Below are 18,887 nucleotides of genomic sequence, written 5' to 3' on the forward strand. Positions count from 1 at the left end.
ATCAAGCCTGCCTATATAGGAAACAACACTGATGCCAGCCCTTATTAACCCACTGTTTTATTTGATGTGATAATCTCTTCTTTATTGTATGTAATGACTTCTTTCCATTTGCCTGTCTGGAAGCGCAGTCTCACTTAATGTCTGAAAAGGCAGTTAAGAATATTGGAAACAGAGAGAGGCTTGAACCCACTATCATAAAATCTGGTGCAGATTTATGTGGCACGGGCTACGGCTACATGTTCATTGTTATTTTTCCTCTCTCACAGGAAAGCTCCTAAGTCGGCTTTTCACATCTTATTTACGGCGCATTTGCAATAATGAGCCTAATAACATGGATCTTTTACACCACCACGCCACACTGTCCTGGCGGCCGCATGATAGCTATTCCAGCTACATTTGACATGGAAATGTGTTATAGTGTATGCTATTTAAATGTGGTGGGTACAGAGGAGCTAAAACTGCTATAAAATTAAAGTATTCCTACATTTAAAAATACTCAAGTAAAAAGTTTTTATCCAAATGATTTACTCAAGTGAAAGTATGGTGAATAAAATATAAACCAACTAGTTAAATTGTTTTATTTTGAAACAAAAAGAAAAGGACATAGTTTACTCTTTAAAAGCAATAAAAAAAATTACATTGTTACCATGTAGACATAGGTGGTAATAAAACTACTGCTACAAAATACTCAAATGAACTCGAGTGAAATGTGTTACTAAAGAACCTTGCAATTGGGGGTCTTTAACGATAACATCCATGTCCACAACATTAGATTTTATTAGCCACATAAAAAAGTATTTACTTCACAAAAAACAGACCAATCAGATAGTGAAGTGAATCATGATTTTTTTTTATGTAGATCCTAAAGAGCACATGTAGGCACAGTGGGACTTTACTTGAAATTGTTGAAGAGTTCAGTGAGTCATTATCTTCATTCAGTGTATTATTTCGTATTAGGCCCTATGTTGTTATTATACTATTTCTATACTGAACACCATTTCCCATTAAGTAAGTAATTGAAGCTACCTTTTCAATTCAATTCAAACTTCAGTTTAAATATATATGTAATGGAAAAGACCATTTCACTTTACAATATTTTTGAACTAAATACATTAGTCTCTCAATCTACCTGTTCTTTGCTTGCATTCCTTGTTAAATTGACCAAGGTTGTATGATTTTTTTTTCAACATTTCTCAGAAAGATTGTGTTTAAAAGTGTCTTTCTTTCAGGCGCCTGTGGACAAATCCCAGTGAAAAAATAAAGTAAGTAAAATTGAAATATAAAGTCAGCGTGGTGATTGATGAGTAACCCATTCATGCGTTTATCTTGAAATGTGATTGGCTGCTGCCAGTTTGGGAGGGTGGGCTGTTCTTTTCCCCTCCAATCACGTTACGTTTCTCCCGTGGCTTTAGTTTTTATTGCTCTTTAGTGAGTCTTCAAAGAGTTCAGAGGCTGTAATTAGGGGGCGGGCTTCCCGTGCCTCAAAACACTTCCCCACGTTAGTGGCCAGTTTCTTCCACACTGTCTGAACTGGGACCCAGAGAGCGCCTCTCCTCTGCTCTCCTCCACTTCCACAGGATTTTTGTACTCAGGGATGGCCGCATCTATTCTGGAGGTAGGGAATGTAATTGTAAGTAAACTTTTATTACTTTCTTATTATATTAGATTTGTAATGCATATTGCATTAGATTTATGTTTTGAGTTGTGAATTACAATGTAATTCACAACTATTCTTTTGATTACGCAGTTGGACAGTAGTTTTGTTTAGGAAAAAGCCTTTACAGTGAATTTACTCACTCAAGATGACTGATATAAAACAATATTTAAAACAACTTAAAGGCTTAACTAAGTCTTAGTTAATACAATTAAATGTGATCATGCACAGCGTCATACTGTTAAAAACAGATATCTTCATCTGGAGGTATATCTGGAGGCTTTAAATCATGATAACTAAAATGTGTATTTGACTGGTATTTCTGTACCAAGTCAATTGATGGGATTTCTCTTAAGTGTGGGCCTATATTTTGTAGTCTAGTGAAATATTTTGACACTAATGCACTAATAAGAAAGGGATGGAGACAGTGGTTTAAGTGAAACAATAGTCGTGGGGGAATCCTGAGACGAGCAGAACCATCACAAACATTTGCATTGACTGCTTGAAACTCGGCCTGACCACTTTGAAAAGGGGGAGAGCAGGAAGAGCCCGCAGTGGCACTCAGACATAAGTTTTTTATTAGTGTTGACACTGACAGAAGCAGCACCGAGCTGCTTCCTGCAGACATTGAGTCTCACTGCTCTTATCTCTGCTCACAGGAAGATGCACGCTATGGCTCCAGTCCCCTGGCTATGTTAACTGCTACCTGTAATAAGTTCGGCAGCACCAGCCCCGTCAGGGACACAGCCACCCCCGGTAAGAACGGCAGTACCTCGCCAGTAAAGAAACCATACATCATGACCTCTGACCTTCAGGCAGCCAAAAACGGCCGCACCGCAGACACTGGCCTGGCGGACTCCTACACTGGCTCCTTCACCACAAGTGGAGGAGGCAGCAGCGGGCTCCTCACCCCAACAGGGAGCCCCCCTCCTTCAGCTGGAGGCTACACTTCTGAGTACAATCCTTTCTCCCACTCCTTCCAGACCTCAGCGTCCCAGGACCCCTCTCTGTTAGTGTCTAAGGCCCACGCCACGGCTGACTGCCTGACCAGTGTGTATACCTCTTTGGACATGACACATCCGTATGGCTCCTGGTACAAGGCTGGCATCCCGGGCATCACTACTGCCCCTGCCAATGCCACGTCCTCCTGGTGGGATGTCCACCCCAACTCCAACTGGCTGTCAGCCACGCAGCCCCAGTCAGATGCAGGGCTCCAGGCCTCACTGCAGACAGTGGCCCCCCAAGCTTCACTCAGCCCACAGATGCCCAGCTATAGCACCGAATTCACCCCCTTAAACCCAGCCCCATACCCTTCTGTGGGCCTGGGCTCCTCCTCTCACCTCCTACAGCCCTCACAGCACATGCTGCCCCAGGACATGTACAAGCCCAAGCCTGTGGCCAGCACAGGGCTGATCGAGAGCCAAATGGGGCTCAAACCTGCGAGAGGAGCAGGGGGCTACAGCGGAGGTGCTGCACCCACAAGGTCTTCATGTGACTGCCCCAACTGCCAAGAGCTGGAGCGGCTGGGGGCCTCGGCCGCCTCCTTAAGGAAGAAACCTGTCCACAGCTGCCATATTCCAGGCTGTGGGAAGGTTTACGGGAAGGCATCCCACCTGAAAGCCCACCTGCGCTGGCACACTGGGGAGAGACCCTTTGTGTGCAACTGGCTGTTCTGTGGCAAGCGCTTCACCCGCTCTGATGAGCTGGAGCGGCACGTGCGCACCCACACCCGAGAGAAGAAGTTCACCTGCTTGTTGTGTAACAAGCGCTTCACTCGCAGTGACCACCTCTCCAAACACCAGAAGACCCATGCTGAGTCCGCTCTGCAGGGCAAAAGTGTGGAGGGAGAGACAGACCCTCGCAGTGAGGACCCCAGTGAGATGAACACTGGTACAGTGCCTTCCAACTCCACCTCTGACCCCATCCCAAACGGAGATGATAAAACAACCAATGGAGTGGACAACAGCAGTGGACTATTGGAGATTTAAGTGAGCTGTGCAGACATGTTTATGGACACAGCTGGAGTTTGTTATGGCAAACAAGAGAACATGAGACAACAGATGGACTTTTGGAAGGGTTAATGAAATAAGTGACTGTGCATGCAGAAGGTAGCAATCACTTCATTATCTGTGGACCACACAGACATTATGAGTACATTGTGGACATGAGACACAGTACACGTGTAAACACAGAATCAGATGACATGCTGAAAAGACATGAAAATAAAAGTTTTGACGCTCAGAGCACAACCTGCCTTTACCTGACACAAACCACTGGGAAAAGGGACTCAGCAGTGGGCTATTTAAGACACTGCAAGGCTATAACTGATGTAGAACTGTGGCTCAATGTTAACTTTTGTATTTTTGTTTTGTGTTGAATATTTGGAATTTACTGTATTTTTGTTTTCTTATTTAATGTCATATTTACATACAATACAAATCTAATTTATGACTTAAATTATACATTATTTTGCAGCCTTTAAAAATATTGTGCCTTAACAAAAGCAGGATGTAGCTGTCCAATCTTAAAATTCACAATAAATTAAGAACTTTTATTTATTTGTCTAAACATGGCTGTATTTGGGCCATGTCCTAAAGGTTTATTTATAGATCTTGATGTTGCATGTGTTTGTTTTTATAAATCTTCAATTGTGAAGTCTTCCACATCTGGCACAAAACAACAATTTTCTCCTATGTAACCATATTATATGATATAAGATGTGTTGCCTTTCTCTCTTCAGTGTCAGTTTGTTAGATTTTGACAACAAAGATGTCTATTTTTCTTACCAAGAAGTCAAATGATCATTTTACATTCAACTGAAATGCTTTTATGCTCACATTTTAGGTGGAATTTTCACTGTAACTATAAATGGTGCCATAAAGATGTACATGTTTTTAGCGGTGATGAGCAATCACTTCTCGGTGCTTCTAAAAAAGTAAATATATTTAAAATGCATTTTCTGGTGTTTTATCTTGGTTTAATGATGACTTTATCTCATCTCACTTCTCTAACTTTTCATAAATAGTTTCATTATCTTTAGCAGCACAAACAAAGCCATCCACTCAAGTGAGGTCTCCACTCTGCACAATGACTGTCTTTGAGGGAGCACTGTAGTTACACTCACCTCTATGGCAGGGGTAATTATGATGCTCAGTGAAGAGGAGAGATTGGGAGAGGGGAGATGTCCTTTCATTGTCTATTGAGGGAGGCGGTCAAACAAAAGATCCCAATTAAAGAATGGTGAGATGCGGGCAGAAAATTCAAGAACATAACTCTTCAGTGAAATGTGGTAGAAATGCACTTGTCCTCTGCATTTGCAAGTTCACAACATGTGACACTGTCTCATTCAGCTTTCGGCAGAGTTTCCAGTTAGGTCACTTAGGCCATTTCAAACCAATAAAAATACTTGAAGAGGGTGGATTGAGTGACCACATGGCATTAAAGGCAAGATAGCCTAAGGAAAAAACAGCAGATGTCAACTCTGAAAATGAGAAACAAAGTCATACGTTGCCAAGAAATTTAATTTTGCATGTTTGAAACACATAAAAGGTGTGTAAAGTCAGTGAATATGTGCTAGTGAAGCTTAAACATATGTTGAAAGGAGAGTGAGTAAAGGAATCAGACATAAAAGCTGTAAGTAAACTTTTGCACATTATTATCAAGCATGCACCAGTTCCTCCTCCTTGTAGTGCGTGCCACCCCATGCAGTGTAAAAAATAGGACTAGTCATTTCATTTTTCATGTTTTATAATATGGGGGATCTAAAAATATACAACTGAACAGAAAAAAATATTATAATGAATACTGAATAATGAACCTGCCCATAACAGGTTCAATGTATGGAAGGCTGTTGCTTTAGTTTTGTTCTAAAGCTGATCTTTTGTGAACAAACATAAGTGACAATATGTCCAGTCGTCATTTGAACATTATAGATAAGTCATACCATTAAATCTAACTATGCTAGAAGTTGCAGACATGACCTGAAGAGTGGCTGGAGCGTTTATACACCCCAGGCTGCATGGTTCCAATTTAGGGCTTCTAATGAGCTGTACTTGAGGTCAATTTATATAAAACGTCCCTCGACCGCTCTGTCATCAGGCCCCGACATGTTTATGGTGGTCTGAAGTGGGCGCACGGTCCACTCCACAACATAAAAGCCCCACAGGAGGAGCAGGGGCTGGCCTGGGTGTGTCAGGGTGGGGGGGTTGGGAAGACCGTCAGTGGCTTTCCACAGCACCATGCTGCTACTGGTTCCCTCAACACTTGTGGTGACACAGCCTTTAGCTTTATTTTTACTTCTTTTATTTAGGAAGCTAGGAAACAGTAAGTGTTGCTTCAAATAAGACCACAAAAAAGAAAAAAATACAATGCTTGGACAATCGGTTCCATATGTATTAGACTTTTGCACCCCTCACCAGCGTTATGGCATCATGAAGGGTATAGAAGGACACCCGCTAAAAGCATCCCTAATCTCAACTTTGACAATAACAAAAGACAAAAGGCAAGTCTGTCACTAAATTGGCAAACTTGGTAATAAAGCAGATTTTTACAACAGATGCCCTTCCTATCCAAACTATATCCACGCACACTGAAGAGACAAAGTCTATTTCCCAAGGACCAAATACCAGTATGCAGTTGCAAGCTTAATCTCTTGAATAAGAACATTCCCTAATAAAGATACTACATTCTCAGTACAAAGCACTGGATGTAAACTTCATCTAGTAAGTTGTGCATTTCGTTGTGTAAAAGCAAACACTGAATTTAATATTTAATAAAACAAGAAGGAAAAAAACTAACACAAAGAGTCCGACCCCTCTCTCCACATGCACAACACAAATTCTGCAGTCACTCAAGTCCAATGCTGTCAAATTATTCTAGAAAGGTGTCCATAACAAAACAAAGTGATATGGTACAATTTCTAGTGATACTGCTATATTTTGACTTTTGAGCTAACAGAAAAGAGTCAACAGAAAAATATACAGGCTACCACAGTTCTCCTGGTCAGAATCTATGTCGTAACAATATGCATATTACGTTAATTCCTATCTCAATTTATCATCAGTATATGACAGAAAGAACAACATTTTTTCAGGCTCAATAATGATTGGGTGTTGTTTTTTAATTACTTTTTCTTGTAGTATTAAGCCTCTATGGTAACATTTGAGTTGGTTGAATAATAAACATATACTTTATTATACAGACACTTTATAGTTACTAGAATTCATTTAATTGTGCCACTATTGCTGGCCACATTATTTACAATAAGGTTCACGCAGAAAAACATTCACTGGGATAATCCTGCTGTGTCAGTGGTATTAAGTAGTTTCAATATTATTGTTTTTCAGGATATTTTTAATATAGGTAATGAAGGTAATGAAGTAAAAAAGTACAATACTGAAGTACTTAACTTAATGTAGAAAGTACATTTTACATTGGATACTCTTTTACTTCGCAACATTTGAGAATATGCATCTGTACTTTCTACTCCACTAGAATTTAGATCTGGACTGAAAAGTAAAAAATATTTTTCTTTTTGAGACCAACTGAAATGGATGAGTTTAAATTCTTTTAAACTGGCTGAGCTAAATTCTTTATCACTTCAACTTTTAATTGTTCTAAAAATCTCAGCAAAATACTTTTACTTTACATTTTTAAACAGGTACTTTACTTAAGTAGATTTTTTCATGTTATACATTTACTTGAGTACTTTTTGCCCCAGTATCTGTACTTTTACTTAAGTAACAAAATCAAATACTTCATCCACCACAAGTAGCTATATATCGTACTTCAAAATTAGTTGTTGTGACAGGCCTATGTAACAAACAGACAACAGTGAAGAGCTGCATGGCCTGGGGCGTGGGTGCCTGCTAAAAGCCAGAGGGGGTATGAGTGTGAGTGGGGGGATATGGGGGAGCAGGACAAAAGCACAGGTGTCTGCAGGTTCACCTCAGGGCTCAACAATCAGCACATATGCAGTTTTCAGTAAAAGACAAAAAGGTAAACTGACCTGAGTGAACCAGGGTTGAACCATAACGTGACCCCGGCAACGCAGGAGGTCAGCATTTAAACAGCCCAACTACAGATAAGAAAGGACAAAGGCTTGGGTTAGTGGGAATACAACATGTCTATACAGCTTATCCTTTCCAACCATCAGAGGAGGAAACTCCCTGTGGGCTGTTCTTTTGTGACGACATCATCATGCTTTATTTCTAACACTTCTACCATATAACATTTACGTATTTATTTATTTATTTGGTTGATTGGTGCTATAAACTATGAGCATTTAGTCAAGTACCTGGACGGGCTGAGGTACAAGAGTGATAAAAACACTAACTTAGTCAAAATTACATGTATTATTGCCAGTGGTGGAACACAACATTACTTACTACTATGTACTTTTACTTCCCTACATATGAGAGTAGGTATCTGTAATTTCTATTCCACTATATTTTTTAACTGGACTGAAAAGATTTTTTTTTTACTGAAAAGCCTGAGGGGTTTATTTTAACACATTCTCAGTTTCCACAAACAAAAATGTATAAATAAAAACAGCTATGAAAAAAACATTCAGTTCACATGTTTCTGTAGAACAAAATTCTACATACTTTTTACTCGTTAAGTACATTTTAAAAGGGGTATTTTTACTTAAGTAGATTTGTTCATGTGATGCTTTTACTGGAGTATTTTTTTAATTTGTTTTTTTGCTCTGGCATCTGTACTTTTACCAAACTGAGTATTTCTTCCACCACTGATTATTGCATGTCCTATCCAAATGTATTGTTGGTTGGACATCTTGATAAACATCTTCATACTTCCTTTCCCTATCCACCATATGATTGGAGCTATTATTACAGTGGTAAGGGAGGTTAGACCACCCTCTCAGCTCTGCAAACAAACTTGGCTTTATGAGAATGGCATCATCAACCCTTTTAGTGCTGCCATTTTGATCTTCTAATCCACTATTTTACTACATGGCAAAGTCATTTTTAGGTTACAAATGTCTTTAAAGTTTAAAAAGAACCCCTCCTATGTCGTCCAATAGACCAAGAGGACCACTAAATGAGCCCATTTTGTTTATAGGAGTTGAAGGAGGCATGTGGGTGCCTGTGTGCCTCTTTTAAAATATAATCTGCCCCCCGTTTAATGACCTCCGGATGACAAATTACTTCCAGAAAAAACAAAGTTAAGAAAATGGCTTGTGTGACACTTATAAACTTAGATATATATCCACTTCATGTATGGTGTTTGACAGTGGATATTATCTTATGGTATGGAAACAGTTAATCACATTTGTAACACATCCAAAGTTGTTGTCATATTTATCCAATTAATAGTACCATAAGATACCACTCGTCATTTTAAACAGAAAGTAAAAGCTCTCTCAAAACAAGTAAAATAAAATGTAATAACTGCTTAAAGGCCATCACTCTTGTACCTGACTTTTATTTCTAGTTTTTCTTCTAGCAGTTTTTCTGCTAGAAGAAATAAAGGTCAGGTTTTTAAGTATTACTTCAACACAAGAGCAATATCATAGTAGCTGAGTGTAGTGATGTGAAGCAGTAAGTGCAGTTAAAAACACCTCAGAAGTAGCAGGGGTATGTAAGTACAGGGATGAGAGAGTGAAATTGAATTACCATACTTTTTTTTTTGTTGTTCTTTAAACTAATGTTTCTGTAACTAACATAAAAGAGTATCTGTTTACAACTGAACAAGTACAGTTTTGTTAAATAAAATCTATTCATTTAGAAGAAAGTGAAATATTAAATAGGCCCAGCTTCTATCACCACTATGAATATGGTTTGAAGACCACAAGGCATGTTCATACAGTAAATATAATACTAACTTCTTGCTTTGCGAACTTACTTACTTGAACATTTTGGCATATACAAAGTAAGCTGATGGACCAAAGATCTGCTTGATGCACAAACTGCTTTTTCCCTATGAAACCCACTCTCTCTGTGTTATTCTGACTGACATGCTGCCCAAACCTTTCTTTTTCAACTCAAGCCACTAAGTACTTCCTTGGAACATTTACAGGGAGGAGAATTTTTTTTAAAGACTACACAGAAGTTACGAATAGAAGAACACACAACAATAATGAAATTTACTCAATCTTTTTCATACATGGGCCGACTGTACAGAAAAACTAATGATATCAGCAAAATAAGAATACTTAAGAGTCTCGAAGGAGCTAGAGACGAAAGAGCAAAAGTGAGGGCTGAGGATGTGTAGTTGGATCCAGGGCTGGCAGGGTTTTGTTGGAGAAGTGTGGTGGTTCAGAAGTCCTCCAGTGCGAGGCGCCACTGTGTCCTGTGGGTCCTCTGACCATGAGTGCTCCCACCCCCCCAGAGCCTATCCCCCCTCGTCCCCCCTTTAACCGCCAGCACCACCCCCCATCCAACCCCTAAGCCACTGGCACTGAGGCTGCTGCTGCATGTTTATTTAATATTCTGAAGAAATTGAAATATCTATGTGGCTTAACGCACACACACACAGACACACACTCTGAAATCTTACTGCACGGACACACACACTACAACTTACCACCACAATATATAAATAAATAAAGTGGAGAAATAATGTTCTCTTGATCCAGGGCCAAAAGCCGAGTTGGAGAATTATTTTTTCAAAAGCTGTTTTCAGAAGTGCATAAGGAGGAGCAATAATGGCTGACACTGGATGTTGCATGGTTGTAGACAGCATGCCTTAGTCAGACTCCCACAAAGCATTTACAAAGTGCTTGACTGAAAAACTGTTCCTATGTAATGAAAACTATGGTGGAACAGTATCGTGGAGCAATCTGATTTATACATATGACAGGTCAAGGCAAACTATTATATTTACTGAACAGTAAATAAAAGATTCAGGAGAAGGAGCCAGCTTACAAAGATGAGAGGAAATGAAACAAAACACAACTGCCATAGTTAATAAACAAATAAAATGTTCAAATATTAACCTTTAATTGATAATGATTTTCTATACAAATACATTATTATACTGAGTCATTTTCCAAATTAGATTGTAAAGCAAGCTAATCAATCAGAAAAATGTTTGTCTGTACACCATATGAAAACCAACATACAGATTCTCTCTATACCAATAAATACTGCCATAAGTTTAGAGATAATCCTTAACTGTCTTGTTAAGGATATGTTAACCAAAATGTGTTAAACTACTGCCTATAGATTACAACTGATGATGAATATTTGTAATAGGGTGTGTAACGCATTGTCACTCACAGTTAGGAGGTTGTAGGTATGAAATAAGGAACTAAGCCGATGGCATCCTTGGTTCCTCCTCTCTAGGTACGCCTGCTGTCAAAGACATATATTTTAGTTAAGTTATCAGAATTAAGGCCCCACTGTGAATAAACTTATTAAAGTCCATTATCCTGTGGCTTATGTCTTATGTCTTAACCCAATCCTGAACATTGTCCCTCGTTCAAGATACTGAAGACCATTCTTTTTATGTGCTCAACCAAGACATTTTAGACATGTTTTAGCACTCTTTGATCCCTATTGACAGGATCTTTACATTATTTGTACTGATTTACTGTAAATGAATTCAAGGACCTCCAGCTGGTTCCTCAGAGAAAAATTTGAATAACCTAGTAGAAACTGTATTATTCAGGACTTTAACTAAAATAACAACTTATTGGACTGTCGATTGTGGGTCAGTTGTTGTAATTGTATTTTATAAATTTCTACATGACTGTGTCCACAGTATACATAACAATTCTATCCATTCAGATGACAAAAATGAAATATATCTCTAATCCTTACAAAGCAAATCCTTCAGACAGTCTTGGTTTGGACTCCATGCGATCCCCCTCTGTCTCTCCTTTCTGCTCCAGAGCCACCAACCGCTGCTTGTGCCAAAAATAACACAGGAGCACCACTTGAAGTCCTGCCTCACCACAGCGCAGTGCAGCCACAAGAGCGCCATCAAAACACACACAAAAAAGGAAACACATTATATTGTAGATGCAGAGAAAATAGAATTCATACTATTCACAGCTGAAGATATCTATTGATAATTTTGACAAAGCAAGAGCACCCAGGGGCTTCAGTGCCAAGAAAGGCCAAAGGAAAGTCTGGTGTGATGATGCCTTTAGAATGATGCTGTCACAAAGATGCAAACAAAGGTCTGATCTTCTTAGGGTCAACATAAAATAGCTAAACTCTGCACTCAAAACCTGCTGAGGAATTTAAGAACATCATAAAAAAACAGTGGCATTTATTTAAATGTGAACAATCATTTAGGTGGGGCTTTCAAAAAGCACCTCTTAAAAGATCTGTTAACAAGGAAAAATTAAAAAATACTGAAAACGCATTATACAGGTTTAACCCAAAAAGCCAAAGGCTGTGACAGGTTTAAATATGAACCCAAGGCAGTTTTAACAATGACCACAAGAGGGCGCGCAAAACTGGCCCAAGACCCAGAATATACTGTTTATTAAATATTTAAACATGTATATTCTTTGAAATGGCTTTGAAAATAATTCTCAGCTACTGATATTTTATTTTTCACTTGCAACTAAGTCAACTAATGCTTTTCTGGATGCTTCTCAGGCAGACAAACATCAAATATCATGACAGTATAGTGTTAAAAAAACACACACACACACTAATAGTTTATGCGCTTTCATTTATAGATCAAACATATTGTTTTTGAAAACAAATGCAGTGTGAAAAATTACCCAGTGTGACATGCCCCGGTCTCCTCTGCTTGTTGCGCTCAGAAGAATTAGCCTAGCCTAAAATTGCGGAATAAACAGAAAGTTGAAGAGAGAGGGCTGAGGATGTGTGGGTGCTACTCATGGAAGTATGATGCTACCCGTGTAAAACTGTGTAAATGTTACCATAGGTTTGTCAATATTATTATCCTTTGTATTTATTTCAATTTCTCGTCATTTGAATATTTCTCAAAGAGGTTTGTAAAGCTCCTCCCAATGTGTGTAATTCTGCTTTACTCCTGCAGGGGGCCTTAATGAGCAAAACGCTTAATGTGTGATTTCTTCTTTGCTGACAAGAAGAAGAGGACTAGAACCATGGCGGAAGAAGGAGGTGCAGCGACATCTGCAGAAAATGAAGAAAACTTAAACTCAAACGAGTCCCGTAAGTTCTCCCAGGATCTCAAGAGGGCTCTAGTCACCAGTGTCCTAAACCTAGAGACACTTGATGTAGACTTGTACCGGTAAGACTTGAATTCTGGAAAACTTTTGTGAAAGATGCCTAGTACAATGTATTAACTGAGCGTCATGTTGATTAATTAAAAATAAACATTTGTATGGGTGCAAAGTACATTATCAGAGCCGTCATCATGAACCTCATTAAATGTATATTACGCTAAAATGACTCCTGTGAGCTTTAAGCCTTGCTATAATGCTGTTACCTCCTCAATAACATACCTGGAGTTGAGTTGTGTTTTGTTTCATCACACATGTTTGAGTGACCCTGTCTACTTCTTCAAAGCTCAAAATGCCCTGTTCCACCTTATGATGTCATGAAGCGGTAGTTTTCTAGTTAGCAGCTCCTTCACTTCAGTAGAGACAGGCAAGTTGAAAACACAGTGTTAAAAAGAAAAGAACAAAAAGTTAAAAACAATGGAACAAAGTGTTTTCTGTTTGAGAAAAGAATTCAGCCTAAATATGCAGGATTTGTAAGTTAAACATGTGTGAATGAAACAAAACAACTTCAGGTATGTTTCTGATGAGGAAACAACTTTATATGATAGATCAGAAAATGGTGAAATACGGGCCCTTTAAGATGACCGCCATTATACAACATAAAGAAAAGAGAAAAGAGTACAGTATATTTGATCAAAAGAGTTTTGCTGTAGACTGCCATGTCTGAATATTTGAAGTAAAATCTCTGCTTAACTCTGCTTAGCTGTAAAAATGTTTAGAACTGGAAAACTGACCAATAGCACATGGGATGGTTTGTCTGTGCCCTTTGGTAGCCAGGGCATGTCTGTTAAAGAGTAAGTGGTACATGCCTGGCTTGGTTTATGTACAACAGCTGACTAAAACTATCTGCAGCTTCTGAGAGTTTATACCTCAATATCAATGGTTATATCCATATCTCAGTCACTCAGAGCATGACAAAAGATGAGTGGGTGGGTAGAGATAGCCAGACCCCTCTTGATGATGGGATTATATGTTCAATCAATCAGTCAAACTTTATTTATAGAGCACTTTTCATACAAAAAGCACAACACAAATGTTAATACTGTGTGTGTAGGTTAATAATACCATATATGAACAATAGGCCTACAAGTATATTTTTATATTTTAAGAGGGACACATCATTGGGTTCCCAATACCCAGCGCCTATTTGGAGGTCAAATAGTTGGCCAGGCTCTTGTGGCAGCAGCAAAATCAGTCGGCGACAGTCTCTTCGCACATTCTCTTCATTGCTACTTTGTACGAGCAGGTATGGTAAAAGTAGATCTGCAACTTATGGTTTTATAGGTCCCAAGCCTTACACATAATTTTTTTAATATACTGTATGACAACTTTTTTATGTGATCTAGGGGACCCCAAAGTGCCAGTGCTGTACCAAGTGGAGCGCATAAGAGATGGTCGCAGTTTCTCAGTCCGCTCTGTCAAAGCAATTCAGCATGGAAAGCCCATCTTCATCTGCCAGGCCTCTTTTCACCTTTTACAGTCCAGTCCTCTTGAGCATCAGTTCACCATGCCTGTAGTGCCTCCACCAGAAGACCTCCCATCTGTAGAGGAGCTAATCCAATTTTATTTGAAGTAAATGCCCTTACCCGCTGGACTCTCTCCTCTAAAACGTGACGTTTAAGTAATAGATTTGTATTGTGTTTACAGCAAACCGGATCTGACAGAAAACCTGAGACGGGGTCTTAACAAACTGCTAGCAAGTGAGGTCCCCATTGAAATAAAGCCAATCAGTCCATCAACATTCAACAGAGCTACTATAACTGAACCAAAGCTGATATTTTGGGTGAGAGCTCGGGGATTTATAGGTAAATGTCATTATTTGGTTAAATAATTGAATCTTTTAGGTAGACCCTCCTCCAAATAGCTACACTTATTACTTATTTTTATAAATTTTTCTGACTTTTTAGGTGAAGGAAACATGAAACTGCATTGCTGTGTTGCTGCATATGTATCAGACTATGCTTTTCTGAGCACTGCCCTCCTGCCATATCCTAAGCACAGGGTCTTGTTCTCTGCCTCCTTGGACCATGCCATGTGGTTTCACAGCACTTTCCGCAGTGATGAGTGGATGCTGTATGAGTGTGAAAGCCCATGGGCAGGTTTGTTCTTGTTTACCTTTGTTTTGGTGTTTATTCACTTTTTTATATTCTATATATTACATTTTGCTCTTGTACTTTTTCCTTAGCGGCATTGAAAACCTAAAAGCAGTCAGGACTGTCGCTCTAAAGCTGAGCAGGTTCAGACAGATTGACCCACATTCATTGAAGGTGTAAGAATGTTAGTTTTTGGTTTAAGTGTTAAAGAGGACCAGGAAGAGTCTAAAACGTATGTGTGTGTACGTGTGTGTGTGTGTGCACGCATAGGATGTTCTTCTGGTCAGCATAGCATTTTCTTCGTGAGCTCTCATGCAACAACAGGGCCACCTTTACACCAACACATTAACAATAGCATTTGTTCAAATATACATAAGTTCTAAATATACATATGTGTACTATATGTACTATAAAATACAGGTTAGGTAAAATAACAAACAGTTATTAATTTGGTTAACAATTAATGTATAGCATTTTATATAACATAATGCCCTAAAGAAATTAATCTTAAGTAAAAATCAGCCATAATTTTCACATAACATGTATTACTCGCCAAAAGCTTGTTTTGTCCTGCAGGAGGCAGCCGTGGGCTGGTCCATGGCAGAATGTGGAGGAGAGATGGGGTTCTGGCAGCCTCATGTTCACAAGAAGGTGTTCTCAGAGTGAAACCAGGAAATCTGAGCAGCAAACTGTAACTGTGTGTAAATGTTACTTTTAGTAAATTAATTCTATTGATTGTGATTTTATTTTTAAAACATATTTATTTATGCGCTAACATGTTTTATACTAATCTATAAAATAAATAAATAAAACATGTTTGTTTGCTGAATTTAGCTGTTTGACTCATACAATTTGTTGCCTTCATGAATATATACGCATACACATACTATGAGAAAGAATCGTGCATACAGTCAGTGTAAGTTTGTCTCTGTTTTGATGTTGGGCAGAGTCAGATCCTCGGCCTCTTGCGGCAAAGCTGGTTTGTCGGTTGCTAAGGTTTAGCGCCCCTAGTTACCACACAATCTCCCATCATGCAACAGGAAAAGATACATTCATAAACCTTAAGCTTGTAATAGTACATATAATATTCACCTTTTTTTTATATATATATCTCGACGAAAGACCGGATGTTTGACCATTGATGAAGGTAGGCTAAGTTATTCGTGGAAAGAAACAAATGCGTCACGTTAGCAAACGTAAGGTTAGTCCCATTAGCCACATAAGGCTAGCTACAGTAATAGTTGAGGCTTGTGCTTTACAGCTTTGTTAGCATCACAGTACATACAACTAACTGTTAGCAGCCTTTATAAACATGAGTCATTAGATTAAGTTTAATAACGTAAGAGAGTGTTTAGCGTTAGTGCACAGCCAGTGTTCAACTGTGCGTTAAAGCAGAGGAAAAACAGATGGTGAGTTATTCCAATTTCTGATTTGCCTTTGTTCAAATTTAACATAATCTCAAAGAAATTAGTAAATTAAATTTGCTTTTCCAACTTTAGCTTTATGGCTTCACAGCTTCAAGAAAATCCCAATAATGACCATGGTGAAGTTAGTTTTACGTCCGACGTTAGATATTCAGTTACGCATCAACAGCGGAGATGTTCATTGCCTGTGCCCGCTTGCTCGATCACGGTGCGGGGAGCTGTACACCAAAGCTCCGCTGAGTCCGCGGGTTAGGAACCGTCAATAAATTACCATTGCATTGAATGGAGTCTGCTAAAAAAAAATAAAAAATTAATAATAATAATAATAATAAAATAAATTAAATAAGAAAAAAGAAAAAGGGAATCAAATAAAAAGAAACAAAAAAGGGATTGTGCATGTACGTTTTATAAAATATTTGTTATTTTTATGTATTTTGAGGGTTAATTAGTTAATGCATTTTTTCAATATCTTCCAAGTCAATTAATCTAAAAACGCCAAACTAAGTTATTATAGTAGTCCTACTCCTCAGGTATCACGCACACCTTTTGGTTTTTCAAATTAACCCTTTGTGGGATTTTTAGTTTGGAGTTGGTAGGTCATCTACCTTAGAAGGTATTGAAAAAAATCACAGATTTTCAAGATTAAAAATGCCTAAAAATTCCATAAAGGGTTAAATTGGAAAACTAAATGGTGTGCGTGATACCTGAGGAGTAGGACTACTATAATAACTTGGTTTGGAGTTGGTAGGTCATCTGCCTGAGAAGCTATTGACAAAAATCACAGATTTTCAAGATAAAAAATTCCTAAAAATTCCACAAAGGGTTAATTTGGAAAACCAAAAGGTGTGCATGATACCTGAGGAGTAGGATTACTATAATAACTTGGTTTGGAGTTGGTAGGTCATCTACCTTAGAAGCTATTGAAAAAAAAAATCACAGATTTCCAAGGAAAAAAATTCCTAAAAATCCCACAGAGGGTTAATTTGGAAAACCAAAAGGTGTGCGTGATACCTGAGGAGTAGGACTACTATAACAACTTGGTTTGGTGTTTTTAGATTAATTGACCTGGAAGATATTTAAAAAATGCATTAACTAATTAAGCCTCAAAATACATAAAAATAACAAATGTTTCATAAAACCCTTTTTTATTTTTTATCAATCCCTTTTTTATTTCTTTATATATATATTTTAGCAGACTCCATTCAATGCAATGGTAATTTATTGACGGTCCCTAACCCGCGGACTCAGCGGAGCTTTGGTGTACAGTTCCCCGCACCGTGATCGAGCAAGCGGGGCACAGGCAATGAACATCTCCGCTGTTGACGCGTCACTGAATATCTAACGTCTGACGTGAAACTAACTTCACCACGGTCCAATAACGGATAAAGATCAAAATAACACGGTGATTTTTGATGCTTCGAAGAGGGAACTGTTTATCACACACAACGGATAGAAATTGCTGCAGAAAAGACTCAGGGCTCAATGGAAAATTCAGAGGTGAGCAGTGTTCTTTTTCACGGCCAAGTATTGTGACCACTGTGACTTTAAAATACCATTATCATTGTAATGTAAAGTATGAAGGAGGAATTGACATTGGCGAAGATGAAAGGGGGTAGATTGTGGATCACTGCTGGTCCAAGGGAGAGGTTCACTGCATCAGAGGTTAATAATTATTAAGTCAAAAATACAAGCACATCTAAATCACATTTCAGCTAAATACATTAACTATCTGATTGCCTGTCCGCTTTTACAGATGGAGATACTTAAACATTACCTTGATGAAGGAGGGAATTTACTTGTAATGCTGGGTGAAGGAGGAGAATCTAAATTTGACACCAATATTAACTTTCTGCTGGAAGACTTGGGCATAATGGTCAATAGTGGTATGTCTGTAAAATGTTCGCCAGATTTCTATAGATTGATTGAGTTTCTTTTTTTTATTAGTTTTATCCTTAATGACATGTAGATGCTGTTGTGAGGAATGTATATTATAAATACTTCCATCCAAAAGAGGCACTTGTATCCAATGGTGTCTTGAATAGGTTTGTTGCTTAAATTTGTGTTTTATCTCAAATTATTGTTAAGACTTTCTTTTTAAGACTATTTTTGTTGTAGAGAAATCAGCCGAGCCACTGGAAAAGCTATGACTGGAATTACAGAAGATGAAAAAGGGGAATAATGCACAGTAATGTATCCGCTATTTTCAGAACTTGATTTTTTGTACTGAATAAAATAAAATAAAAACTCATGATAATTGGGTTTTTACAGAGCTTTAACATTTGTCTACCCATATGGTGCTACGCTGAGTGTAATGAAACCTGCTGTAGCAGTTCTTTCAAGTGGCTCAGTCTGTTTCCCCCTTAACAGACCTGTTTTAGCCTTTTACCTAGGAAAGGTAAGTTGATTAAAAAAAAAAAAAAAAACAAATATTACATTTGTTCATGTAGATTAATATATACATTTTGTTCTCTGTTTCTTCTAGGAGGCTGGCAAATTAGCTGTACTGGGCTCCTGTCATATGTTTAGTG

The 18,887-nt window shown here is 38.3% G+C and overlaps 2 protein-coding genes and 1 pseudogene across 3 annotated transcripts; all 3 read left to right on the plus strand.

Moving 5' to 3' along the window:
- The first annotated feature begins 1,543 nt into the window (after positions 1 to 1,543).
- sp7 (Sp7 transcription factor) lies at positions 1,544 to 3,642 on the plus strand. 2 transcript variants are annotated; one of them, XM_055160789.1, is made up of 2 exons: positions 1,544 to 1,630; positions 2,314 to 3,642. In XM_055160789.1, exons 1-2 carry the CDS (start codon positions 1,595 to 1,597, stop codon positions 3,640 to 3,642), a joined length of 1,365 nt encoding a protein of 454 aa, XP_055016764.1. In that variant the 5' UTR covers positions 1,544 to 1,594. The 2 variants fall into 2 exon arrangements, with proteins under 2 accessions (XP_055016764.1, XP_020774241.1); XM_020918582.1 differs by having other exon boundaries at positions 1,595 to 1,615.
- A 9,052-nt stretch (positions 3,643 to 12,694) lies between these two features.
- acot8 (acyl-CoA thioesterase 8) lies at positions 12,695 to 15,768 on the plus strand. Its single transcript, XM_020918575.2, has 6 exons — positions 12,695 to 12,850; positions 13,952 to 14,088; positions 14,189 to 14,414; positions 14,490 to 14,647; positions 14,750 to 14,941; positions 15,512 to 15,768. Exons 1-6 carry the CDS (start codon positions 12,705 to 12,707, stop codon positions 15,628 to 15,630), a joined length of 978 nt encoding a protein of 325 aa, XP_020774234.1. The 5' UTR covers positions 12,695 to 12,704; the 3' UTR covers positions 15,631 to 15,768.
- A 1,951-nt stretch (positions 15,769 to 17,719) lies between these two features.
- On the plus strand, positions 17,720 to 18,883 carry LOC129411006 (intraflagellar transport protein 52 homolog; annotated as a pseudogene).
- The last annotated feature ends 4 nt before the right edge of the window (positions 18,884 to 18,887 follow it).

Source organism: Boleophthalmus pectinirostris, unplaced genomic scaffold, assembly GCF_026225935.1.
Source record: "Boleophthalmus pectinirostris isolate CB_2022bp ecotype Guang Dong unplaced genomic scaffold, ASM2622593v1 HiC_scaffold_3, whole genome shotgun sequence".
Classification (NCBI taxonomy): Eukaryota; Metazoa; Chordata; class Actinopteri; order Gobiiformes; family Gobiidae; genus Boleophthalmus; species Boleophthalmus pectinirostris.